Below are 25,922 nucleotides of genomic sequence, written 5' to 3'. Positions count from 1 at the left end.
ACCCAAATTGATCACATATCGACTGGGCTCGCCGAATTTAGTACGTTGGCAGTGACAGAATGCTTATTTTTCGTCGTCGTAGATTTGCAGCATTCCACAAAGTTCTATCTGGCGCTGTAGCGGGGGGGAGGGGTGGATAACCTTCTGACCTCGCTCTCGCTCTACCTCCCTCTCCCTTAGTGAGACAGGTGCACACTTTGACAGACAGTCCAACACGAAGTCAGAGAGGCCTTTTCCTGCAGAGACCACTCCCATTTGTGCGTGCGTTAGCCACTAACGCGCGTGTGCGACAGCAAGGGAGAGGAAAGCCCACACGTCAGGGCCGTGCTGTAAAAGCCTGGCCATTTTGCCTGTCACTAGAGATTAACAGAGAAACGGACCCCGCTGTCACAGATACGAGGCGCAAAGATTTTCTGTCATGGTTGAAATGTACTGAATAACAACTCTAGGAGGGTTTGGTTTATGGAACAGCACATACTGCTGTAATGAAAAACCAACCAGACTGACGGCCTAACAGTGTTATCACTGCAACGTCATCAACAGAAGACTGACTGAGCATCTCAACCTAACATTAAAAACACTCTAAAGACTAATAACTGTAATGACACACATACTAGTAAACAGAACGTCTCAACTGTGAACAGTGTTGTTCACAAAGAGTCTGTCCACGTGGAGATATTTCCTGCTTGGACCATTAACAAGTTATCTCCTGGATGAGCCGACAGAGACAGAGACTGACGAACAGACACAGAGACAGAGGATGGGTAAAATGCCATACATCGCCAACGAGTCCAACCACTGGCCTGGCTACGCAAATTACGTGAGCAGTTAGTCTGTGATAATTCCCCAGGCCTCAATTAGCTAATTGGTTGGAATGTGAGTGATTTGACTGTGGTGCAGCAGCCTGAGTGAGTGAGTGAGTGAGTGAGTGAGTGAGTGAGTGAGTGAGTGAGTGAGTGAGTAAGTGAGTGAGTGAGTGAGTGAATGAGAGAATGTGTTTGTGTGTGTGTCTGCGTGTCTGCAGTGGCTCAGGTTCCCTCCATTACTACCCCTGGAATATTAAATGGGAACAAATTTCCTTTTCAGTCATGCAACATAGCTTCATTTGAACACACATGCAGTGGCTAAGCAGTAGGCACGGCTAGGCTGTTCAGGAACGCACTGAGGCCCCAATTGGGTGTGGGAATGATGCAAAACGCATGTCCATTAAAATAGTCAGTCATGTAAAAGGTACTTGATTGACACCTTTGTCAGTTTAGAACTCAAGTGATTATTCTCCAATAACTTTGCTACGACGCCATCAATGAAGGGTCATTCCCAACAGTCCCTGTCTCATTTCATTCTCTCTCTCTCTCTGCTGCCCGTGTGGACCGATCCAACAGCACCCACAACACTGCCTGTGGTTATTATCAGTCCTATGGACGATAGGGTGAGGAAATGGGCGGATAGGAACAACAAACAAACAAGCAGCTTACGTAATGGCCATTCCCCCCAGCCTACCCCCCCCCCCCACGTCCTCCCAGGCACAGGTAATCAGCCAGTCCATCTGCACACGGTGAAGACTTTCATTCCCCCCCCCCCCCCCCCCCCATACCCCTCCTCTAGTGGATGATAACCAGCGGACGGACAGAGGACTTAGGCCAGCAGGCCAAATCTAATAGAGGAGCTCATTTCCTGCTTCCTCCCTCCCTCCCTCCCTGCCTCTGCTTCAGAAGCAGCGGTGCGCCGTGCTCGCTGGGCAGGCCTGCTCAGGGAGATGGCTCTAGTAGATTTGCTGTACCTGCCCCGGCCTCGGTGTGCTGGAACTATGACGAGCTGTAGCTGCCTTGCGGACAGACAGACACACGTCAACGTAGGCCTACGCACTGATCGGGTGACTTTGTGGGCATCGCATCGAGTTGTATTATTGTCTTCCTAAGATCAAGGCTATAAGGCCTCGTTCAGACGAAGCTGATAAACTCCTGGAGAGGAGAGCTTCGGGACAACAATCTAATTCTCTAGGAGCTGTGTGCATTTCCTCTGCCTGGCGACCCAGACTCCTCGCTCCGGCCAAACGCTACGCCACGCGCCCATGGATGTTCATTTCTTTCCCGCAATGAGTCCGGATCCGAGAACGCCCCCCCCTCCCCCAATGATTTCTAGACCGCACGTGGGTAAAGCGGCTTCCTACCGCCACAAGTCACTGTTTTTGTTCTTGTCTTTCTGTACTGAGTCGGTAGATATGGAGAAAGGGAGAGAGAGAAAGAAGAGAGAGAAAAGAGAGAGAGAGAGAGAGAGCAAGAGGGACAAAGCGGCGGCTCAACTCACCACGATCATTTCTGTCGGCTCTAAAGTGATGCATTCACAGCCTCGCCTGCCCCCCAGCTGCTTGCCAAAGCTGTGGGGAGAGAGAACACACAGCACAGAGGACACAGAGTGTTAAACCAAGAGGCAGAGAGACATCTGTACATGGCCAAGGTTGCACCCACCCACGTCCTGTACTACACTGAATACACTTTGACAGCAAATTAGAGATGCTGTTTTTTAGTGGCAGTTTCAATGTATTTTGCAGATTCAGTCAATACTGATGTCTGTGTCCACGGATGCAAAGTTCCAAAACTTCCAATTCAAGCAACAATAGGCCTATTTCTAATAGTGATCCAGAGAATTCAACAATCATTCTCCGCTAAGGCATTGAGTTGAACTGGAATTTGTCATTTAGTGCCAGGCTAAAGTTGAAAAAAATGTATTCACCTTTAACTAGACAAGTCAGTTATGAACAAATTCATATTTACAATGACAGCCTACCAGGGAACAGTGGGGCTAACTGCCTTGTTCAGGGGCAGAAAGACAGAGTTTTACCTCCTCAGCTCGGGGATTCGATCCAGCAACCTCTCGGTTACTGGCCCAACGCTCTAACCACTAGGCTACCTGCCGCCCGCTCTCTCAGTGGGATGTTTTTTTAAACAAACAGAGTTAATGCTTGTTAACAAATAAATAATTGGTAGAAGGAAAGGTTCACAGTGAGTCAACAGCTCCCCTCTGGACAACAAGCTCATGTTCGACTAGGATCACAAATTAGCTTATTGATCTCCACACAGCACTGGGCAGCGTCCCAAATAGCCCGCCAAATTCCCAATATAGTACACCACTTTTGACCAAGGCCCATCGTGCACTACTTTTGACCAGAGCCTACGTAGGGAACAGGGTTGCCATTTGGGACAAACGACAGGACTCAACCGTTTTGCTGGTTGCGCAACACCAATACACAACAGGCTGGCCTGGATGGCATCCACACTTCTCCTTTCAGATCAAACCACACGGTATAATAGTATCACATTAGACAGCCAAGTCACTTCCCCATTCACAGGAACGGAGCGGTCCTCTGTACCATGAGATACCAAACCAGTCACTAACTAATTCAACCCAACGGGAAGTGTGCGAGGAGAGGAGATAGAACACAATCCATCTGCAATCAGAAAGAAGCAGATTGCGCCGAAAATAACTGCACTCCAATTAAGAGCGAAAGCAAGGACTCAGCACTGTGAAGCTACTGCTCTGTGAGACTCACTGATTCTAATTACGAGACGTGTGCTGAGCAAGGACAGTCCCGTATCGTACCTTCCTACTCTCCTTGTCGTGGACTGTGGGCCGATGTGATAAGTCATTTAAGCGTGTTCTCCCTAACCCAGTCTGTTGTCCTCACTTGCTACAAGATGTCCACTCCTGTACCCAAGAAAGCAAAAGGTAACTGAACTAAATGACTATCGCCCAGTACCACTCACTTCTTTCATCGTGAAGCGTTTTGAGAGGCTAGTTAAGGATCATATCACCTCCACCTTACCAGGCACTCTTGACCCACTACAATACGCATATCGCCCCAACAGATCCACAGACGACACAATCGCCATCGCACTGCACACTGCCCTATCCCACCTGGACAAGAGAAATACCTACGTAAGAATGCCGTTCATTGACTACAGCTCAGCCTTCAACCCCATAGTGCCCTCCAAGCCCTGGTTCTGAACCTCTGACCCCAAGTGGTTGGGCGTTATCCAGATTTTCATATCGTCATACCATCCTTCTCTCATCCCGGGATTTAGGGTATTACCAGCTGAGTACACAAGGGGGCACCATTTTTTTTTTTTTTACGCAAAAAAGCCCATTGGGCGTCTATTACCAGAATGCTAACAAAATTCTATAGCGAATTTCTATAGAGGCTGCTAGCTTAGTATGCCAATGAGCGCAAACAAAAATAAACTAAATTGCAAAGACAGCCACAAGAGCATTTTAAAAAAAAAGTGTAAATAAGAATAGGATGTTTCAAACCACTTCTACATTAATATGGATGCGGTCATGATTACGAATAGTCCTGAATGAATTGTGAATAATGATTTGTGAGGAAGTCAGAAGCACAAATATCGTACCTCCCACGCTATTGTAATGGTGAGAGGTGAAAGGGGGGGATAACTAGTCAGTTGTACAACTGAATGCATTCAACTGAAATGTGTCTTCCGCATTTAACACAACCCCAAAGGTTAGCATGTCTTGGGGATATGATATTTATGCCTCTAACTTCCTCACTCATCATTATTCACGATTCATTCAGTACTGTACGTAATCATTGCAACATCCAGATTGATGTAGAAGTGTTTGAAAACATTCTATTCGTGTTTACAATAAAAGTGACTCCAAAATGACAATACATTATTTACCATTCATTTCTATTGGGCACAAAATCATCTGAAACGCAAACCAAAACAAACGACAAAAAGCATCCGACAAGTGTGTAGAGTCACAAGCCTGATGTAATCATCGCGTGCTAGGAATCTGGGACCGAATTATACACTTTTGACTACTTTAATACACATAAGTGAATTTGTCCCAATACTTTCATTCCCCTAAAATGGGAGAACTATGTACAAAAAGTGCTGTAATTTCTAAAGGGTTCAACCGATATGGGATGAAAATACCCTCAAATTAAAGCTGACAGTCTGCACTTTAACCTCAAAGTCATTGTATCATTTCAAATCCAAAGTGCTGGAGTACAGAGCCAAAACAATACAAAACATTTTCACTGTGCCAATAATTACGGAGGGTACTTCATATAAAGTTTCTTTATATTCCAGTCTCTGACACTGCTCTTTCTGAATTTCTTCATTTTTTTTTATTTCGTGACCAATAAACTTTGATTTTGATTCGATTTGCCTGCGTACCAAAACGGCATCTTATTTTCTACATAGTGCACTACTTTTGACCAAAACGTTTCACTACACAAAAACGTTCAAACGTTCTAATGTCTGAGAATGGAATCCAGCCATCGCAGTGCACACACACACAACCACAAAGGAACGATTACGTAAACATTGGGAAATATCAAAGCTTGTGTGTAAACTAATTTGCCAGGTGAAATGGTAGGTTTCTAACTAAGCCACGGGTCTGGTAGCCTGACGTCATCAACATGGGCAGTGTGTGAGAGACTGAAACTTCCACTGTTGCAATATGGCCCAGAATCCTGGGCATCATATCGTGCCGGGGGGCACGACTTAAGGCTCTTTCTTATACAGTCAAACATATGTTTACATTGCCAAAGCAAGTGAAATAGATAATAAGCAAAAGTGAAATAAACAATAAAAAATGTAAAGTAAACATCACACTCACAAAGGTTTTTGGGAATAAAGACATTTCAAATGTCATATTATGGCTATGTACAGTGTTATAACGACATGCAAATAAAAAAATAAAGCACAAAAGGGGAAAATAAATAAGCATAAATATGGGTTGTATTTACAATGGTGTTTGTTCTTCACTGTTTGCCCTTTTCTTGTGGCAACAGGTCACACATCTTGCTGCTTTCTCACTCTTTCTCAATAGCAAGGCTATGCTCACTGAGTTTGGACTTTCTTTAATTTAGGGTCTCTCTCTGTGCACACACATCTCTCTGTGTGTGTGTGTGTGTGTGTGCGCGCATCTCTCTCTCTCTCTCTCTCTCTGTATGCGCATGCATCTCTCTCTCTCTGTGTGTGTGCGCATGCATCTCTCTCTCTCTGTGTGTGAGCGAGCATCTCTCTCTCTCTGTGTGTGTGCGCGTGCATCTCTCTCTCTGTGTGTGTGTGTGAGCGCACATCTCTCTCTCTCTCTCTGTGTGTGTGAGCGCGCATCTCTCTCTCTCTGTGTGTGTGAGCGCGCATCTCTCTCTCTCTGTGTGTGCGCGTGCATCTCTCTCTCTGTGTGTGTGTGTGAGCGCGCATCTCTCTCTCTGTGTGTGTGTGTGAGCGCGCATCTCTCTCTCTGTGTGTGTGTGTGAGCGCGCATCTCTCTCTCTGTGTGTGTGTGTGTGTGTGAGCGCGCATCTCTCTCTCTGTGTGTGTGAGTGAGGACCCATCTCTCTCTGTGTGTGTGTGAGCGCGCATCTCTCTATTTTCTATGGTGGAAGGTTAATGCACTATTTGTTTTTGGTATCCACAGGTTTTTTCAAAGTTAGGATGGAAGAGGACAGAGTTCGTTTCCTGGAGTTTGGAAGGTGTGGTGTGCGCGATGGCTTCTCAGCCTAGCGAGGAGGAGACGTTGTCGACACGGCATGGATTCAGGTGTGTTCCTGAGAATGGAGTTAAAGTGGAGGAGGTTCTCTCCGCAGTCGGTGAACAGGTAGGAGCTGAATTTATACATTCCGCTTCCAGAACGAACAAAGCTGTGGTTGTGTTCATGAAAAGAGCAAATTTGGTTGGTAGGCTAATTGTTAGTGGAATACTTGTAAGGGGTGTGTTGGTGCCATTTTTGCCTCTTTCTACCCATTCGACAAGGGTGGGAGTTGCAAATTTGCCTCTGTTTATTACGGATGGTCAAATCAGGAAAGAGCTGAGTGGTTTTGGGAAGTTTGCTAGTGGTTTTCATGTACTGTCGGCAGGTTTTCAGGCAGATGCCGTTAAGCACGTTGTTTCATTCCGGAGGCAAGTGTTCATGTTTTTGAATAACAATGAGCAACAGCTAAATGTGCATTTTAAAGTGAGGCATGGGTAGGGGCTCTACGCAGGGTTTTCCAGCACAGATTTTTGTTTTGAGTGTGGGGATTTGGGGCATAAGAGCTTTGCGTGCCCACATAAAGGCCTTAAACAAGGTGAGGGTACAAGCGCCAGTTGGGGAAATTGAGGTCAACATGCAGGGGGCAATGAAACGCAGACAGCAGAGGCTGGGCCTAGTCATGCCAGAGATGGTGGTGTAGATGAGGCTGGGCCTAGTCATGCCAGTGATGGTGGGTTAGCTGAGCCTGGGACTAGTCATGCCAGAGATGGTGGTGTAGATGAGGCTGGGCCTAGTCATGCCAGTGATGGTGGGTTAGCTGAGCCTGGGACTAGTCATGCCAGAGATGGTGGTGTAGATGAGGCTGGGCCTAGTCATGCCAGAGATGGTGGGTTAGGTGAGCCTGGGACTAGTCATGCCAGAGATGGTGGTGTAGATGAGGCTGGGCCTAGTCATGCCAGAGATGGTGGGTTAGGTGAGCCTGGGACTAGTCATGCCAGTGATGGTGGGTTAGCTGAGCCTGGGACTAGTCATGCCAGAGATGGTGGTGTAGATGAGGCTGGGCCTAGTCATGCCAGAGATGGTGGGTTAGGTGAGCCTGGGACTAGTCATGCCAGAGATGGTGGTGTAGATGAGGCTGGGCCTAGTTATGCCAGTGATGGCGGGTTAGCTGAGCCTGGGACTAGTCATGCCAGAGATGGTGGTGTAGATGAGGCTGGGCCTAGTCATGCCAGAGATGGTGGGTTAGGTGAGGCTGGGCCTAGTCATGCCAGAGATGGTGGTGTAGATGAGGCTGGGCCTAGTCATGCCAGTGATGGTGGGTTAGGTGAGGCTGGGCCTAGTCATGCCAGAGATGGTGGTGTAGATGAGGCTGGGCCTAGTCATGCCAGAGATGGTGGTGTAGATGAGGCTGGGCCTAGTCATGCCAGAGATGGTGGTGTAGATGAGGCTGGGCCTAGTCATGCCAGAGATGGTGGTGTAGATGAGGCTGGGCCTAGTCATGGGGGGGAGCCCTGACCAGAGAGGAAGGCTAGAGGTGGTCAGGATGGGAGATGGAGATGAGGAGGAATGTGAGTCTGAGGAAGAGGAGGGCATTTTTTCAGACTCCTCTTCAATGGGTCAGGAGCTGACAGCCAGTCAAGCAGAGGGTCAAAGAACACGTTGGAGGGAACTGACAAAGTTCCTGAATGAGACCAAGGAGAAAAAAGTTCATCTTGAGGCTTTTTTTTCTGATCTGAGAAAGTTGGTAAGATCAGTACAACATGCTATGAAAAATGAGGGGCATGGTGTCCTCTCACCCAGGAAACGGTTTAGGTTGAGGAAGTGGGTCACCACAGTGCGTAAGGGTCTACCTTCAGACACTGTTTAGATGTATAGTTTCGTTCTGACACTGTGGCTTTTTGAGCTTTGCTATTGGTCTCTTTCTTTGCTGGCTTTTCTCCCACTTCTTATGGAGACTCTTCGGGTAGGATCGCTCAATATAAATGGCTCCAGAGACGCGGGAAAGAGGAGTGTGTCGGGTGAATATGTAAAACCCCAAAAAGTACAGGTGTTGTTTCTGCAAGAGACGCATAGTGACGTGGTGAATGAAGTCGATTGGGGGCTCTGGTGGAAAGGGGCAAGTGTGTTGAGCCTTGGGACAAATTTTAGAGCAGTCCTTTTTGCATCAGGTCTGTCTGTAAAAATGTGCTCCTCAAAGGAGGTGTGTAGGGGTAGGCTGCTTGTTGTAAAAGCAGAAATGAACAACATGGGTTTTGTCTTTATAATTGTGTATGCGCCTAACACAGGGAGAGAGAGAGGGGTTCTATTTAGGTGTCTTAGACAGGAACTCTCACAGGTAGCGCCTGAGGAGACGCTGGTGGTCGGTGGGGACTGGAACTGTACAATGGACTTAACGAAAGACAGAAAAGGGGAAGAGCCTCATTCAGTGTCAGTGGGAGTGGTAAGGGACTGTCATTAATCAGTTCCACTTAGTGGATGTTTGGAGAACTAAACATCCCAACACAAGACAGTATACATGGGTGAAGGTTTTTGGGGCTAGGGTGAGTACAGCCCGAATTGATCGTTTTTACATGTCCAGGAATCAGAGCAATAGGCTGTTGGGCGCTACCATTCTCCCGTGGGGTTTTCGGATCACCACATGGCCTCGGCAGGCATCCTATTGGAAGATTAATGTAAAGCATTTTGACCAGGTTTCCAGACTTTTTGGGAAAGGTGGGGGCAGCGAAGAGAGGCTCTCTCTCTCTCCATGCCTAACTCTCTCCGCGCCTCCCCCTCTCTCTCTCTCTCTGCGCCTCTCTCATTCTCTCCGCGCCTCTCTCTGCGCCTCTCTCTCATTCTCTCTGCGCCTCTCTCTCTCAGCGCCTCTCTCAATTCAATTGAATTTGCTTTATTGGCATGACGTTACAATGTACATATTGCCAAAGCTTACTTTGGAGATATACAATATTAACATCATTAAAATAACTATAATCAATATTGTCAACGGGACAACAGTAAGAACACTAATCAAGGGTCAAATTAACCATACAATGAACAATAACAATAACATTGGCACAGAAGACAATATTAGGTAGGTTGGTCTCTGACACTGTCCCTCAATTTATTCTCTCTCTCTCTCTCAATTTCAATTCAATTCAATTGAAGACTTTGACATGGCAAGTTCATTATTACTTACATTGTCAAAGTACACATATAGAAAAAATAAACATGTATATCTATATAAAATATCTCTATATATATTTATAGATAAATAAATGGTGGGACCAATAGCAGTAATAATAGTAGTAGTGGACATGGGATTACCATTAACAACAACAACAATATTAATGAGAACAACAATACATTAAAGCAATGGTGGTAGACCAGTGTCAACGGGACTGAGAAGACATGACATGGTATGAAAGACAATACAAGAAGGGAAATATTATCAACATTACATTGCACTTTTCACTGGCTGTCCCTCAGGTTGGGGCAGGAGGACACATATTTGGCTGCACATTTTGGAAAAACTGCACATTTTGGCTTTTCACCGAATAAATATTAGATTTTTTCTTCATCTTTTATAGTTTCAAATTCTTTGTATTGAATTATAATTTTGGGAAAGAAATATTCTCTTAGGTCTGAGTATTTGTCACAGTGTAATAGGAAATGCAGCTCTGTCTCTACCTCTCCCCTGGAGCAGAGTGAGCACAGCCTGTCCTCTCTGGGTAGCCAGGTTTGTCTGTGACGACCGGTCTCTATAGCCAGACGGTGCTCACTGAGCACGTCTCACTCACTCACTCTCTCTATGCGCCTCTCTCTCTCTATGCGCCTCTCTCTCTCTCTCTCTCTCTCCATGCGCCTCTCTCTCTCTCTCTCCATGCGCCTCTCTCTCTCCATGCGCCTCTCTCTCTCTCTCTCTCCATGCGCCTCTCTCTCTCTCTCTCTCCATGCGCCTCTCTCTCTCTCTCTCCATGCGCCTCTCTCTCTCTCTCTCCATGCGCCTCTCTCTCTCTCTCTCCATGCGCCTCTCTCTCTCTCTCTCTCTCTCAAATTCAATTCAAGGGGCTATATTGGCATGGGAAACATATGTTAACATTGCCAAAGCAAGTGAGGTAGATCATTTTTATTGTTTATTTCACTTTTGTATATTAACAGTAAACATTTAACATACAGAAGTTTCAAAAGAATAAAGACATTTCAAATGTTGTAACGATGTACAAATGGTTAATGTACAAAAGGGAAAATAAATAAGCATAAAAATGGGTTGTATTTACAATGGTGTTGTTCTTCACTGGTTTACCTTTTCTTGTCGCAACAGGTCACAAATCTTGCTGCTGTGATGGCACACTGTGGTATTTCACCCAGTAGATAAGGGAGTTTATCAAAATCTGCTTTGTTTTCGAATTCTTTGTAGATCTGTGTAATCTGAGGAAAATATGTGTCTCTAATATGGTCATACATGGTGCAGGAGGTTAGGAAGTGCAGCTCAGTTTCCACCTCATTTTGTGGGCAGTGTGCACATAGCCTGTCTTCTCCTGAGAGCCATGTCTGCCTACGGCGGCCTTTCTCAATAGCAAGGCTATGCTCACTGAGCCTGTACAGTCAAAACTTTCCTTAAGTTTGGGTCAGTCACAGTGGTCAGGTATTCTGCATGCAGTCTCAATTTGGTGTTTGTCCCATTTTGTGAATTCTTGGTTGGTGAGCAGACCCCAGACCTCACAACCATAAAGGGCAATGGGGTCTACAACTGATTCAAGTATTTTTAGCCAGATCCTAATTGATATGTTGAATTTTATGTTCCTTTCGATGGCATAGAATGCCTATCTTGCCTTCTCTCAGATCGTTCACAGCTTTGTGGAAGTTACCTGTGGCGCTGATGTTTAGGCCAAGGTATGTATCGTTTTGTGAGTTCTAGGGCAAAGGTGACTAGATGGAATTTGTATTTGTGGTCCTGGCGACTGGACCTTTTTTGGAACACCATTATTTTGGTCTTACTGAGATTTACTGTCAGGGCCCAGGTCTGGCAGAATCTGAGCAGAATATTTAGGTGGTGATGTAGGCCCTCCTTGGTTGGTGACAGAAGCACCAGATCATCAGCAAACAGTAGACATTTGACTTCAGATTCTAGTAGGGTGAGGCCGGGTGCTGCAGACTTCTAGTGCCCGCGCCATTCGTTGATATATATGTTGAAGAGGGTGGGGCTTACGCTGCATCCCTGTCTCACCCCACGGCCCTGTGGGAATAAATGTGTGTGTATTTTGCCTATTTTAACCGCACACTTGTTTGTGTACATGGATTTTATAATGTCTTATGTTTTTCCCCCAACACCACTTTCCAACAATTTGTATAGCAGACCCTCATGCCAAATTGAGTTGAAGGCTTTTTTGAAATCAACAAAGCATGAGAAGACTTTGCCTTTGTTTTGGTTTGTTTGTTTGTCAATTAGGGTGTGTAGGGTGAATACGTGGTATTTTGTACGGTAATTTAGTAAAAAGCCAATTTGACATTTGCTCAGTACATTGTTTTCACTGAGGAAATGTACGAGTCTGCTGTTAATGATAATGCAGAGGATTTTTCCAAGGTTGCTGTTGACGCATATCCTACAGTAGTTATTGGGGTCAAATTTGTCTCCACTTTTGTGGATTGGGGTGATCAGTCCTTGGTTCCAAATATTGGGGAAGATGCCAGAGCTAAGGATGATGTTAAAGAGTTTTAGTATAACCAATTGGAATTTGTTGTCTGTATATTTGATCATTTCATTGAGGATACCATCAACACCACATGCCTTTTTGGGTTGGAGGGTTTTTATTTTGTCCTGTAGCTCATTCAAGGTAATTGGAGAATCCAGTGGGTTCTGGTAGTCTTTAATAGTTTATTCTAAGATTTGTTTTGATCATGTATGTTTCTGCTATTTGTTCTTTGTTATAAAGCCAAAAAGATTGGAGAAGTTGTTTACCCATACATCTCCATTTTGGATAGATAATTCTTCGTGTTGTTGTTTGTTTAGTGTTTTCCAATTTTCCCAGAAGTGGTTAGAGTCTATGGATTCTTCAATTACATTGAGCTGATTTCTGACATGCTGTTCCTTCTTTTTTCATAGCGTATTTCTGTATTGTTTTAGTGATTCACCATAGTGAAGGTGTAGACTCATGTTTTCTGGGTCTCCATGTTTTTGGTTGGACAGGTTTCTCAATTTCTTTTAGATTTTTGCATTCTTCATCAAACCATTTGTCATTGTTGTTCATTTTCTTCGGTTTTCTATTTGAGATTTTTAGATTTGATAGGCATGCTGAGGGGTCAAATATACTGTTAAGATTTTCTATTTTCTCTCTCCCCCTCCGCGCGCCCCTCTCTCTCCCCCTCTCAAATTCAAGCTGCTTTATTGGCATGAAAAACATTGTTGCTTTGGCAATAGACACAATGTGTACATTGGAATAAAAGTATAAACAATAACAAATAATAATATAAAATGGTAGTAAATAATAACACAAAATTAAATACAAAAATAACAACAATATAGTAGAATGTAATAAATATAAATCTCTCTATCCCTCACCACGCCCCTCTCTCCCTCCCCGCTCCCCTCCCCGTCCCGCTTCTCCGCGCCTCTCCCTCCCCGCCCCTCTCCGTCCCGCCTCTCCATGCCCCTCTCCCTCTGCGCACCCCTCTCCATCTTTCTGCGCCCCTCTCCCACCCGCCTCCCTCTCCGTACCCCTCTCCCCGCACCCCTCTCCATCTTTCTGCATCTCCCTCCGCACCCCTCTCCGTCCCGCCTCTCCCTCCCCGCGCCCCTCTCCGTCCCGCTTCTCCGCGCCTCTCCCTCCGCGCCCCTCTCCTCCTCTCTCCACGCCCCTCTCCTCCTCTCTCCACGCCCCTCTCCCTCTTTCTGCGCCCCTCTCCCACCCGCCTCTCCGCGCCCCTCTCCCTCTCTGTACCCCTCTCCCCGCGCCCCTCTCCGCACCTCTCCATCTTTCAGCGTCCCACTCTGCGCCCCTCTCCGTCCCACCTCTCCCTCCGCACCCCTCTCCGTCCCGCCTCTCCACGCCCCTCTCCCTCTTTCTGCGTCCCTCTCCGCGCCCCTCTCCCTCTCGCCTCTCCGCGCCCCTCTCCCTCCCGCCTCTCCCTCACCTCTGCGCCCCCCCTCTCTTTTTGTCTCTGCGTGGATTTGTGATTTCGTATATTTTTCCCCCAACACCACTTTCCATCAATTTGTATAGCAGACAATCATGCCAAATTGAGTCTAAAGCTTTTTTGAAGTCAACAAAGCATGAGAAGACGTGTCCTTGTTCGGTTTGTTTGTTTGTCAGTTAGGGTGTGCAGGGTGAATACGTGGTCTCTCGTATGGTCATTTGGTAAAAAGCCAATTGTACATTTGCTCAGTACATTGTTTTCACTGAGGAAATGAACTAGTCTGCTGTTAATGATAATGCAGAGGTTTTTCCCAAGGTTGCTGTTGAGGCATATCCCACGGTAGTTATTGGGGTCAAAATGAGGATGATGTTAAAGAGTTTAAGTATACTTAAAAATAAAGGAGAGCCGCACACTCTAGGAGCTCAGATGCAAAAATATTTAATTTACCAATGTTTCGACAGGCAAGCTGTCTTCATCAGGGTACAATGACCTTGATAATTTATTGTTAAAACGAGAGGCTGCTTGGATATTTAACTTAAAGACCCTTGCTCCCTTCGGTCTTAACGTGGACTTTGATCTGAAGCCATTCTTGTGATTGTTGTGACTTTGCCATTGTGGTTGTTTGTAGGCTTGTGTGGTCTTTAGTGAGTCTATGATCGTATGCCATCCATTTGTATTTATTGTATGCTGCTCTTTGTATGCTGCCATTTTAATATTTGAGAAATTAACCAATGATATTAGGCCACTCTTGGCCATGATTACAGACACCTGTGTGTCTTGACACTATATATATAAACGAGTCATCCCGCAGTGTCTGTGATTGTACCCTGATGAAGACAGCTTGCCTGTCGAAACGTTGGTAAATTAAATAGTTTTGCATCCGAGCTCCTAGAGTGTGCGGCTCTCCTTTATTTTTAAGTTTTCTACTCCGCTAGCCAGCACCTCGCCTAAATAGGTGTGCGTTTCTTTTTCTTCTAAAGAGTTTAAGTATAGCCAATTGGAATTTGTGGTCTGTATATTTTATCATTTCATTTAGGATGCCATCAACACACTCTCTCAATGTCTCTCTGCTCAGATAGGGTTGGAGGGCTGCTTGGCTTAATCAGCTGTGAGAGCCGGAGGTCAGCCTCGCTTTGACTCCTCTCTCCACACTCCAGTGAGGCTGGGCCTGGCCTTGTGCAGCCTGTCAGCTGATGGGAAATGCTGCCTGCCAAGCCTTTCTGCATGCCTGCCTAACTCCCTCCATCTCATCCCCCAGGAGCTAATATATGCCTACGCCTCACTCCAGCCCTCCATTATCTCCCCCTATCTGACACTACAGCGCCCCCACCACAGCAAAGGCATCAGCAGCTCTGGCCCCTCGGGCGAGACAAGAGTGACTGGAACACATAGATCCTATTTTTCTCTCAAACCGTTGTTATCAAAACAGTTCTGTGGTAAAATAACTGGATTACGGCAAATCTAAAAAGTCCTAACTCTGTGCAGTAAACAGTTTGGGGGTTTTAGGTGTTGAGGGGTTTCTCTCTCCAGAAGATGTCCAGTAAGAGAAGAGGTTCAACCCAAACCTCCTGACAGCTGCAAAGCCTAAGGCCCTCGGTGAGATACTAAAGCCACACACACACACACACACACACACACGTCTTTAAGCCAAATATAGACACTTCTTGAGGTAGTCATATTACCCTCCTGGTAACCAAGCCCGGTCAATAAGTAAACTCAGTTCGGGAACAGCCTGGTTAGAAACTTAAAAAAAAAAAACAGAAGTTGTTTAAAAAGACGTTGAAACAGAAGTTGTTTAGCGCCCGTGTCTCCACGGTAACGATGACTAACAGTGAAGAGAGAGAGAGAGCGACCACACACCACTGTCGAGCTGGAGCCGAGCATCTTGCTCTTAGCTCAGACTGTTCTGCTCTCTTGGACAAAACGCCACACAGTCATTAACACTACAGCCAAGACCATGTTGGCTAGCAATAAATTGACCGACATGAAAATATCACAATGCACTGAACCACCAGATAGGCCTAGTTCTCACAACATTTAGAAATACTCATCAACTAGACTAACCCATTTTAGTTACTAGAAATGCATGACTGCTACGTTACAACTACGTAAAAACGTACTATTGTTACTACGCCCAGCAGCAACAATCACAAAATAGCATCAATGTAAAGGGGGGGGGGTCGATGAAATTCAAGAAAGTATTTAGGTGAAATTGAGTGTAATTCTATCAAACTCAAGCCACAGGGTTGAATATTGACATTGACAGAAAGGACAGAGGCGTTTTGTTACCCACGACATACTATTTATATATTTATTTCACCTTTATTTAACCAGGTAGCCCAGTTGAGAACAAGTTCTCGTTTACAACTGCGACCTGGCCAAGATAAAGCAAAGCAGTGCGACAAAAACAACACAGTGTTACACATGGGATAAACAAACGTGCAATCAATAACACAATAGAAAATCTGTATACAGTGTGTGCAAATGAAGTAAGGAGGTAAGGCAATAAATAGGCCATAGTGGCGAAGTAATTACAATTTAGCAATTAACACCCCCATTGATATATGTGCAGATGAGGATGTGCAAGTATAAATACTGGTGTGCAAAAGAGCAGAAAAAAACAAAAACAAATATGGGGATGAGGTAGGTAGTTGGATGGGCTATTTACAGATGGGCTGTCTACAGCTGCAGCGATCAGTATGCTGCTCTGACAGCCGATGCTTGAAGTTAGTGAGGGAGATATGAGTCTCCAACTTCAGTGGTTTTTGCAATTCGTTCCAGTCATTGGCAGCAGAGAACTGGAAGGAAAGGTGGCCAAAGGAGGTGTTGGCGAAGGGGGTGACCAGTGAAATATACCTGCTGGAGCGCGTGCTACGGGTGGGTGCTGCTATGGTGACCAGTGAGCTGAGATAAGGCGGGGCTTTACCTAGCAAAGACTTATAGATGACCTGGAGCCAGTGGGTTTGGCGACAAATATGTAGTGAGGACCAGCCAACGAGAGCATACAAGTCGCAGTGGTGGGTAGTATATGGGGCTTTGGTGACAAAATGGATGGCACTGTGATAGACTACATCCACTTTGCTGAGTAGAGTGTTGGAGGCTATTTTGCAGTAAACAAATTAGTCAATAAAACCACTAGTCTACATTACTGAGCAAGAATACGAATGATGTTTACATTAGAAAAACACAAACAAATGCATGAGATTCTAAGGAACCTGCTCCAGTGTCAGATAATCAACAACCTCCGTACATGAGAAGGGCTGTGGTTTGACCAGAATCAAAACATGGAAAGACATGAGAAGACATGCACATCAGGTATAGGATCACGTAGTCTCGTGTTCATCGAGGCTGTGGTTAAGTTAAGATGAATCCGTTTATAAGTGAAACTGTGAGTAGAAAGAGACACTTCCAATGGGCTGTCGCTGGCTCGGTAATTTCTTGCTCAATGTGCCTTTCCCTCAGTAGTAGCAGGCTTGTCTTTCAGATGTTGAGAGTAGATTTAAATCGACATAGTACGGTATCATTTCAAACCACACAGGCCCGATGGCATCCTGCCAACGTGTGCCTTACCGCAGGGAATTCCAAAACATTTAATACATGGGTTCAAGTTCCCGTTCCCAACCTTCCTTGATTTGAGGGGTAAATAATTTTTATAATTTTTTTACAATTCGTGATTGGTATAAACAATCTTTAGGATAAAAACAAAGTGGTAAAATGTCAGCAGGAAGACGCGACTCGGATGCTGCACATGGGAATATCTTTGGTTTGTCATTCAGAAGCCGAGCTGTGTCCTAAAGTAGACGAGTCAAAGACATCTGACTTTCCTTGGGAATAATCTGATTCAAATGTGAGGATCTGTCGCTATCAATTTATCAAATCACTTTCTTTAAAATATGTATCATCCAATTTAGGTTTCATATAAATGACCATAAAAAAAACATTTGGTAGCGGAATAACATTTGGGGAAATCGGTTTACTTTATTTTGTATTTAATATAGGCTCTTAATTAACCAACCATTCAAATTAAAGGGAGGGAAAAACAGGTTGGGAATCACTGATTTCGCCCATAGCAGCATTTAGATTCCCAAGCCGGCTTCAGTCCACAAGCAGAGAGGGGGGAGTTAAACTCCTTAATGACTTACTAAGGCATACATCCACGACTCCAAGTCCTAGGGCTCAACTCCTAACAGAACGATTAACAGAACGAGGAACACGTAAACACCAACCTGACAAACAGCTACGTACAGATCTGCTTCTCTGGGTCTCTGAGGGGAGATGATATCCAGCATATCCTCAATTGTTTTGGAAGTAAATAGAATGGTACAGGTCTCGACCCAAACTGTTGTAAATCCAAGTCCAGTCTGTTTAGAGATCCAGTGGGAAGAGAAGGCGAGTCATTGTGGGCTTGAGTCTTTTCTAAGGGACGGAGTGCGTTTCTCTCTCTGGTCTGTGTGTCCGATGGCTCCAGGGCTTGTGTGTTTTGTGTGTGTGCTCATTTCCTGCCTGGATATGCTTCTGGGCTACATGCTGCTCAGGAACACATGGCCATTCCCAGTCCTGCCAGGAGTTCCGCATTCCCCACCGCCCCCTTCCCTTCCCCCTGCCCTCCTAACCCCCCCTCCGCCCCAACAACCCCATGGACCCCTGCAGAGGCAGCACCCCAACCCCAACGCTCTGCTCCGTCTGTCATCAACTGCCCTGCACATGAACGCGCCCAGACGCCATGTTCACAGTCACGCATAGTCCTACATGCACCGTCACACACACACGCATACACATTCCCACGCGCGGGCATAAACACACAGACACACACACACACTTCAATATCTCTTCAAGGCAGCCGTGGTTGCCCACCTTCTCCTTCTGCACTGAAGCACATGGCGGTCACCTCATGTGCGCCCAATTGCTGCCAGTATGCAGATTCAGCTTCACACAGAGTGTTTTCCAATGCTTTTTGTCCCCATTTCCCATTTGTTTCATCCTCAATGCTTCAAATCTGATATATGCTGTGCAGTAGGGTAGAGGAAGTGGTACCATGTGCAAATTATCTTTCAAAAGCTTTGTGTTTCATGGCTGGGCAGGAGGGGGGGATGACGGCTGTGTTGGAGAGACCGACCAGGGCAGGCAGACGAACATCATTAATAAAGCGGTGAAAATGGGCCTGGCTGGTGTGTCTGTGTCCGAGACATCTGTACTCAAATCAGCAACACACACACACACACACACACACCCCTCATTATCATTGGCTGTAGTTATTATAGCCATGTGGTGCTAGAGGAATCTCACACTTGCCTCAAAGGTGCACTGCATCAAAAAGACACGATCCCTACTTTACGTGTGTGTGTGAGACAGTGAGAGTGAGACCATGAGAAAGTGTGCATGTGTGTGTTAGAGACGTGTGCCTGTCCGGCTCTCCCGCTCCCCTCGCTCTGACAGACGAGCCAGTGAACTGTAGCAGAAGCCCACTCGGTTCAGAGCTCACTCCTTGCTCTATAAAACAGACACTTCATCACAAGCCATCTTATCAAAGCCCACACAGATCTGAAGCACACCGCCGCTTGCTGCTGCTTTCGTCCAGACAGGCCGGGGTCTATCTCCTACCTGGCAGCATCCCAAATGTCACCCTGTTCCCTATATAGTGAACTACTTTTCACCAGCACCCTATGGAACCTGGTCAAAAGTAGTGCACTACATAGGGACTAGGGTGACATTCGGGACGTCCACAGCCTCTCTCTCCTTACCCCGTCCAGTCAGTCTGTGTCTGTGTGAAGAGGCTGTGTGCTGATCAATGGACGATAGATGGTACCTACCAGCATCTAGCCAAGTACATGTGCTCCTTGACGAAGACGGAGCCGGAGAGGAGGATGTACCAACATGTGGCGAGGCTGTCTTGGCTGTAGGGGGAGACAAGATTACAAGAAACATTGTGTTAGTCTACATCAGGGTTCCCCAACTGGTGGCCCCCGCGGGTGGTTTTATTTGGCCCCCAAGTTTTCTGAGCAAATTTAAATAAAATAAAAATTTCCGGGGTGTGGAACTTTCATTTCTTAGACATAAGAAATCTGTTCCCAAGTATTCCCATGCATAATAGAGACAGTGATCGTATACAAATGCAAGCAAAGGTTTGAAATGATTCGGTTTTAGTCAAACATATGTTTGGGCTTCTTACGGTCAATTTGCAGAGGACAAATTATTTGTAATTATGTTCCGACCGCCCGACCATCCCCTCCAGAAAATAAATTCACCCACGTCTGAATCTAGCTGATGATCCCTGGTCTACATATCGCCGTTTATGGACACGTCTGCATGGTGACATCACATGTGCATTATATTTGAAAAGGATAGGCCGTGAAGTTTTCCTCAACCGGGTAAAAAAATAAAATAATCTGGGCCCTACAAACAAGTCTTGAATGTTGCTTGAGGTGGTACAGTAGATGCATTAGCGTCGTTTAAGTAGAGGCTGAATTGCCTTGGAGAAATCCACTTGCACGGCTTCGATAGTCCTGTTGATATTCTGTCCAAACAGGGTACTTCATTAGCCGTCAACCATGAGGAGAGGCAGTAGCGTCTCCGTCTCCTCAGAGAGGGCATATGCAGCCGGGGCAGCCTTATTAACAGATGCAATATGGACGGAGGAGGGTAAAGTTTAATTACAATAAAAGGTACATATACGTTGGTAGCCTAGTGTATAAACCAAATACATTAGCAGGTTCACATGGGCTTTAGTATTTCATAAGGAATCCAGATTTTTTTCCCATATGCTGTTTACTACCTCCAGTATGTACAGTATTAGAACGTTGTGTCAAGAAGCAGTGCGGCTTGGTTGGGTTGTGTTTCAGAGGACGCATGGCTCTCGACCTTCGACCTTCGCCTCTCCCGAGTCCGTACGGGGGATGCAGCGATGAGACAAGACGGTAACTACTACCAATTGGATAGCACGAAATTAGGGAGAAAAAAAAAGAAAATGAGGGAAAAATTCAACAACAACAAAAAATAAATGGCCAGAGTCGCCCCTCCTCAAGAAACTGCAGACCGGTATCTTTACTTTTCTGTTCAACAACCCTTAAGCATGCTGTCCCTGACCAACTCTCTCGCTATCTCGCTCAGAACCATCTTCTTGACCCTAACCAGTCAGGCTTCAAGACGGGGTCACTCAACCGACTGCTCTCCTCTTCGTCACAGAGGCACTGCCAAAGCTGACTCTCTCTTATCTGTTCTCATCCTCCTAGATCTATCCGCTCCCTTCAACACCGTGAACCATCAGTTCTTCATCTCCACCCTCTTTGGGCTGGCCGTCTCAGGCGCTGCACACTCTTGGATTGCATCCTACCTGGCAGACTGCTCCTTGCAGGTGGCGTGGAGAGAATCTGTGTCTGCACCACGTACTCACACTACTGGTGCCCCCCACGGCTCTGTTAGTAAATCAATTCACTCGACTCATTTCCTCATCTGGTCTATCCTATCATTGCTATGCGGATGACACTCAACTGCTTTTCTCCCCCCCCTTCTGACACCCAGGTGGCGACACGCTTCTCTGCGTGCCTGGCAGATATCTCAGCTTGGATGTCGGTCCACCACCTTAAGCTCAACCTCAACAAGACGGAGATGCTCCTCCTCTTGGGGAAGGCAGGCCAGCTCCACGACCTCTCCATCACAGTTGACAATTACGGTGTCCCCCTCCCAGCTTGCAAAGAACCTTGGCGTGACCCTGGACAACAACCTGTCGTTCTCTACAAACTTCAAAGCAGTGACTCAATTCAGCAGGTTCACGCTGAACGTAGAGTACAACCCTATCTCACACAGGAAGCAACACAGGTCCTAATCCAGGCACTTGTCATCTCCCATCTGGACAATTGCAACTCGCTTTTGGCTGGGCTCCTTGTGCCATCAAAACACCTGCAACTTATACAGAACGCTGCAGCCCACCTGGGGTTCAACCTTCCCAAGTTCTCCCATGTCACCCCGCTCCTCCGCACACTCCACTGGCTTTAGAGTCGAAGCTAGCATCCACTACAAGACCGTGGTACTTTTCTACGGAGCAGCAAGAGGAAACTGCCCCGCCCTACCTTCAGGCTATGCTAAAACCCTTCTGCACTCCGTTCTGCCACCTCTGGTCTCTTAGCCCTCACACCCCTACGGGAGGGCAGCTCCCGCACAGTCCAAGCTCTTCTCTGTCCTGGCACCCCAATGGTGGAACTAGCTTCCCCCTGAAGCTAGGACAGCAGAGACCATTTCTGAAACCCTACCTCTTCATAGAGTATCTTAAATAATCCCACAGCACATGGTGTTTTCTTCCGACACATTGGTGCGGCTGGCGTCCAGGTTAAGTGGGCATTGTGTAAAGAATCAGTGCGGCTTGGCTGGGTTGTGTTTGAGGACGCACGGCTCTCGACCTTCGCCTCAGGAGTTGCAGCGGTGAGACAAGACTAACTACCAACTGGACACCACAGAATTGGGGAGAAAAAGGGGTGAATAAAAAATGTAATTAAAAAATTTTAAATAAATCCGCAGGACATAAAATTAGAGGAAAGATGGATATAAATTGAGACGTAGTATTTTCATACTTTAGTATACACTTTTCATATTAATATGAAACTCCTGTTATTTTTCTTAGACTTTCACAAAAACAAGTGTAACTCTGAAATGTCAACGGACCACTTAAATGTTAAAGTAAGACCCCTCTGAATGATTCAGAACATGAAGAATCTTATTTGCCTTGGTAAAAAATCTATTTTATAACATAAGTGAAATTTCATCACCAGGGCAGAAGTGGGTGGACACTACCATCATCAAAACTGGGTACGCGACCAATAAATGTATTTGATGCTGCAGACAAACAGAAAAGGAAAGCAATGTTCTTCAAGAGAAGCAAAGCAGATGTTTAGGTTTTCCTGTACGTGTGTGTGTGTGTGTGTGTGTGTGTGTGTGTGTGTGTGTGTGTGTGTGTGTGTGTGTGTGTGTGTGTGTGTGTGTGTGTACTTACTAGAACAGGACGTGGTTAGCTTCGTGTCTCTCATACCTGGCTGAGGTACACATCGACCTGCACAACAACAAAACATCATCTTTATTATGACTACCAGTGCATACATTATCAGTTTCATACATTACCAGTTTTATAAATTATACGCGTATACATTATCAGTTCATATATTATCAGTGTCATAGATTATACGTTTACACACACAGGACAGGTTTTTTCTGGAGGTGTAGATAACTTCTTGCAATTTTAAACCAATTTCCTGCAATTCTGAATTTCTCCATGGAGCTGTGAGACATTTTTGCAGTTTAAAAGCTAATATCCTACAATTCTACACATTTTGCCATGGATAATGCTGTGTTCTTTTGCTCAAACATAATAACAAAATCAATACTGCTAATTTCATTGATTTTGGAATTTTCAATTCTCCTTGACTATGTAGCTTTTATTTTGGTGATTGTTGATTCTCAAAGATTATATTGCTGAAAAAGATGTAGGCCCGTTATCATTTCTACATACTTTATATCTGGTTTTAGTCGTTTCAATTTACACTGAAATAATGTCCAATCAGTGGAGAGAAAGAAAAAAAGATATATATGTGTGTGTGTGTGTATGTGTGTACACACACACATATATATTTTTTCTTTCTCTCCACTGATTGGACATTAGCGACGTGAAAAAACACTTAGCTCAGACACTACTAGTTCATACGTTATCAGTCCATACATACATTTCCTACATTATCAGCTTTATATATTACACATTTATGCATCATCAGTTCAGATTAGTGATGGGTGAAACAAATTACATAGTTACAATATATTGTTAAAAATAATATCACGCACCAGAGTCTCTGGGTTCACGCCCAGGCTCTGTCGCAGCCGGCCGCGACCGGGAGATCCGTGGGGCGATGCACAATTGGCCTAGCGTCGTCCGGGTTAGGGAGGGTTTGGCCGGTAGGGATATCCTTGTCTCATCGCGCTCCAGCGACTCCTATGGCGGGCCGGGCGCAGTGCGCGTTAACCGAGGGGGCCAGGTGCACGGTGTTTCCTCCGACACATTGGTGCGGCTGGCTTCCGGATTGGAGGCGCGCTGTGTTAAGAAGCAGTGCGGCTTGGTTGGGTTGTGCTTCGGAGTACGCATGGCTTTCGACCTTCGTCTCTCCAGAGCCCGTACGGGAGTTGTAGCGATGAGACAAGATAGTAATTACTAGCGATTGGATACCACGAAAAATTGGGGAGAAAAGGGGGTAAAATTTAAAAAAAATTATTATAATAATAATAATAATAATAATATCACGATATGTATCGTTTTGACAATATCACAATATTATTTTGGCACTAGTTGGATGTACTTGCACCAAAACTCTGCATAGATTGTTCTCCGTCTTTTTAAATAAGGAGCCAAATCGTCTTCAGCACATTTATTTCCATGACTGATCAAAACTCTCGTCCCTCTGCAGCAGACATACGGTGAGCAATATGTTTGAAAGATCGAATCGCAATAAAAAAAAATCACAGTATCAAATCACAATACATATAGAATCGTAAGAAATCGCAATACATATCTTATCGTGAGTAGTGTTGCCTGGTATACCAGCACCACGGTAATATCACGGTGCCAAACTGTCATGAAACTTATGACGCCAACATTTTAGAATACTGTAGTACCATTTCATACGACACCACCAACTTTTTCAGCCCTACCGATCAAAAGAAATATTCATAAAGTTAGTTCTGTTTATAAATTCAGTTGAATTTAAGCAACAGCCACTGGTCTATTTTATGCGGATTAGGGCTGAGAAATGCCTGGGACCTCACAATACAATATTATCACAATACTTTGGTGCCGATACGATATGTATTGCGATTTAATACTGTGATTTTATTGCAATTCGATGTTCCAAACACATTACTCACCATATCTGCTAACAAGGGACAAGAGAGAGCCATGATAAAACTAGTTTGAATCAGTCGGAGAAATAAATGTGCTGAAAACAATTTGGCTCCCTATTTAAAAAGATGGAGAACAAGCTATGAAGGAGAAAAAAAAACGCTGGAGTTTTGGCGCAGGTACAGCCGATTAGCGGGAAAATAATATTGCGATATTGTCAAAACAATACATCGTCAAAAAGAATATCCCGATATGTAACTGCATTTTTTCTCCCATCACTAGTTCAGACACATACATGACCACAACCAGACTGACAGCTCTCATATCCGAGTGTTGATTACGCGGAATGGTTGTGGTTAATGTCTCAGTGGTGTATGGCTGCGTGGCCTGGCCTGCACACCGTCCCCAGTGTGCGCAAGTCAACTCTGTCCTATGTATGAACAGGAGATTGGACTGGAAAGGTCAAGTGGATGAGTCACAGAACACTAGTTGCAGCTTCCACACCTGGGCCTGTATTCATAATGCCTCTCATCAGAGAAGGAGTGCTGATCTAGAATCAGGTCCCCCCCTCCCGACCATGTAGAAAAGCCCAATCTCATTCATGATGTTTTAAAAAAGGACAAACTGATCCTAGATCAGCGCTCCTACTCGAAGATGTGGTGTAGGCAGCTTTAGCAGGGTGGGTGTTTTGGTGTAATGGTTGGACGGAGAAGTAAATCTGACCTGAGCTGGTGCTCCCTGAGGTGGGACAGGACATCCATGTGGTAGAGGTGACAGTAAACGGTGTGCAGGTCCTGGAGGGGGCGAGATAAAAAAATACACTTAAAAAAAGGTTCAAAACAGACATCTCACCTCACCCAGAGGCAAGGCAACACAGGTTGATTGACAATTGAAAGACTTGAGAAATGCAGCTCAGGGTCAGGCTGTGGTTGGTTTGCCAAAAAGGTCTCTTACTCTAAAGCAGGAACTGGAGACCTAAAAGCGTAAGTCACATGTACACTATAGGCCTAATACTCTCAGATATGTATTGAATGACGGCGCAACATGTTTGGGCACGCAGGCTCTCAGTCAGGATTGACCAAAGAGTCTCAAAACGCTGGAGGATTTGTACGGATTACCAAATGACTGTCAATCAACCGTTTTTCACAAGACACACAGAACACACATACAGCCATCCCATATCAGAGCAGCACAACGCTCGTAAAAGATTAACCTCTGGCTGCTTAACTAGGGAATAAATTAACCTTTGTACATGATTTTTGTGTCAACTCAGCACTATGCAAACCAGACCAAGGGCACGAGCGAATGTCCATTTTCCTTGAGGAATTTAGGCCCATTGCGTAAAAACATGTTTCCTATCAAATTGACAAATTTAATCCGGAGCGACAAACACTCACTGACACACAAAGCCCTTAAAAACAGAGTCCTATCAAACACA

General features: G+C 45.4%; 1 protein-coding gene across 4 annotated transcripts in view; it reads right to left on the bottom strand.

The window, feature by feature from the left end:
* The window catches only part of LOC139584120 (rap guanine nucleotide exchange factor 6-like), a 133,458-nt gene that overhangs the window by 82,527 nt on the left and 25,009 nt on the right, over positions 1 to 25,922 (bottom strand). For all 4 annotated transcript variants that reach the window (XM_071415627.1, XM_071415636.1, XM_071415645.1 and 1 more), the window contains exons 2-5: positions 25,208 to 25,278; positions 22,598 to 22,654; positions 19,425 to 19,508; positions 2,308 to 2,377 (exon numbers count right to left, since the gene is read on the bottom strand). In XM_071415627.1, coding sequence (XP_071271728.1) covers positions 2,308 to 2,377; positions 19,425 to 19,508; positions 22,598 to 22,654; positions 25,208 to 25,278 — 282 coding nt within the window. The remainder of the gene's footprint in view (positions 1 to 2,307; positions 2,378 to 19,424; positions 19,509 to 22,597; positions 22,655 to 25,207; positions 25,279 to 25,922) is intronic.

The sequence above is a fragment of the Salvelinus alpinus genome, chromosome 1 (genome assembly GCF_045679555.1).
Source record: "Salvelinus alpinus chromosome 1, SLU_Salpinus.1, whole genome shotgun sequence".
Taxonomy (NCBI): domain Eukaryota; kingdom Metazoa; phylum Chordata; class Actinopteri; order Salmoniformes; family Salmonidae; genus Salvelinus; species Salvelinus alpinus.
Note: the sequence above shows the minus strand (reverse complement) of the source record. Positions and strands in the feature narration are given on the sequence as shown.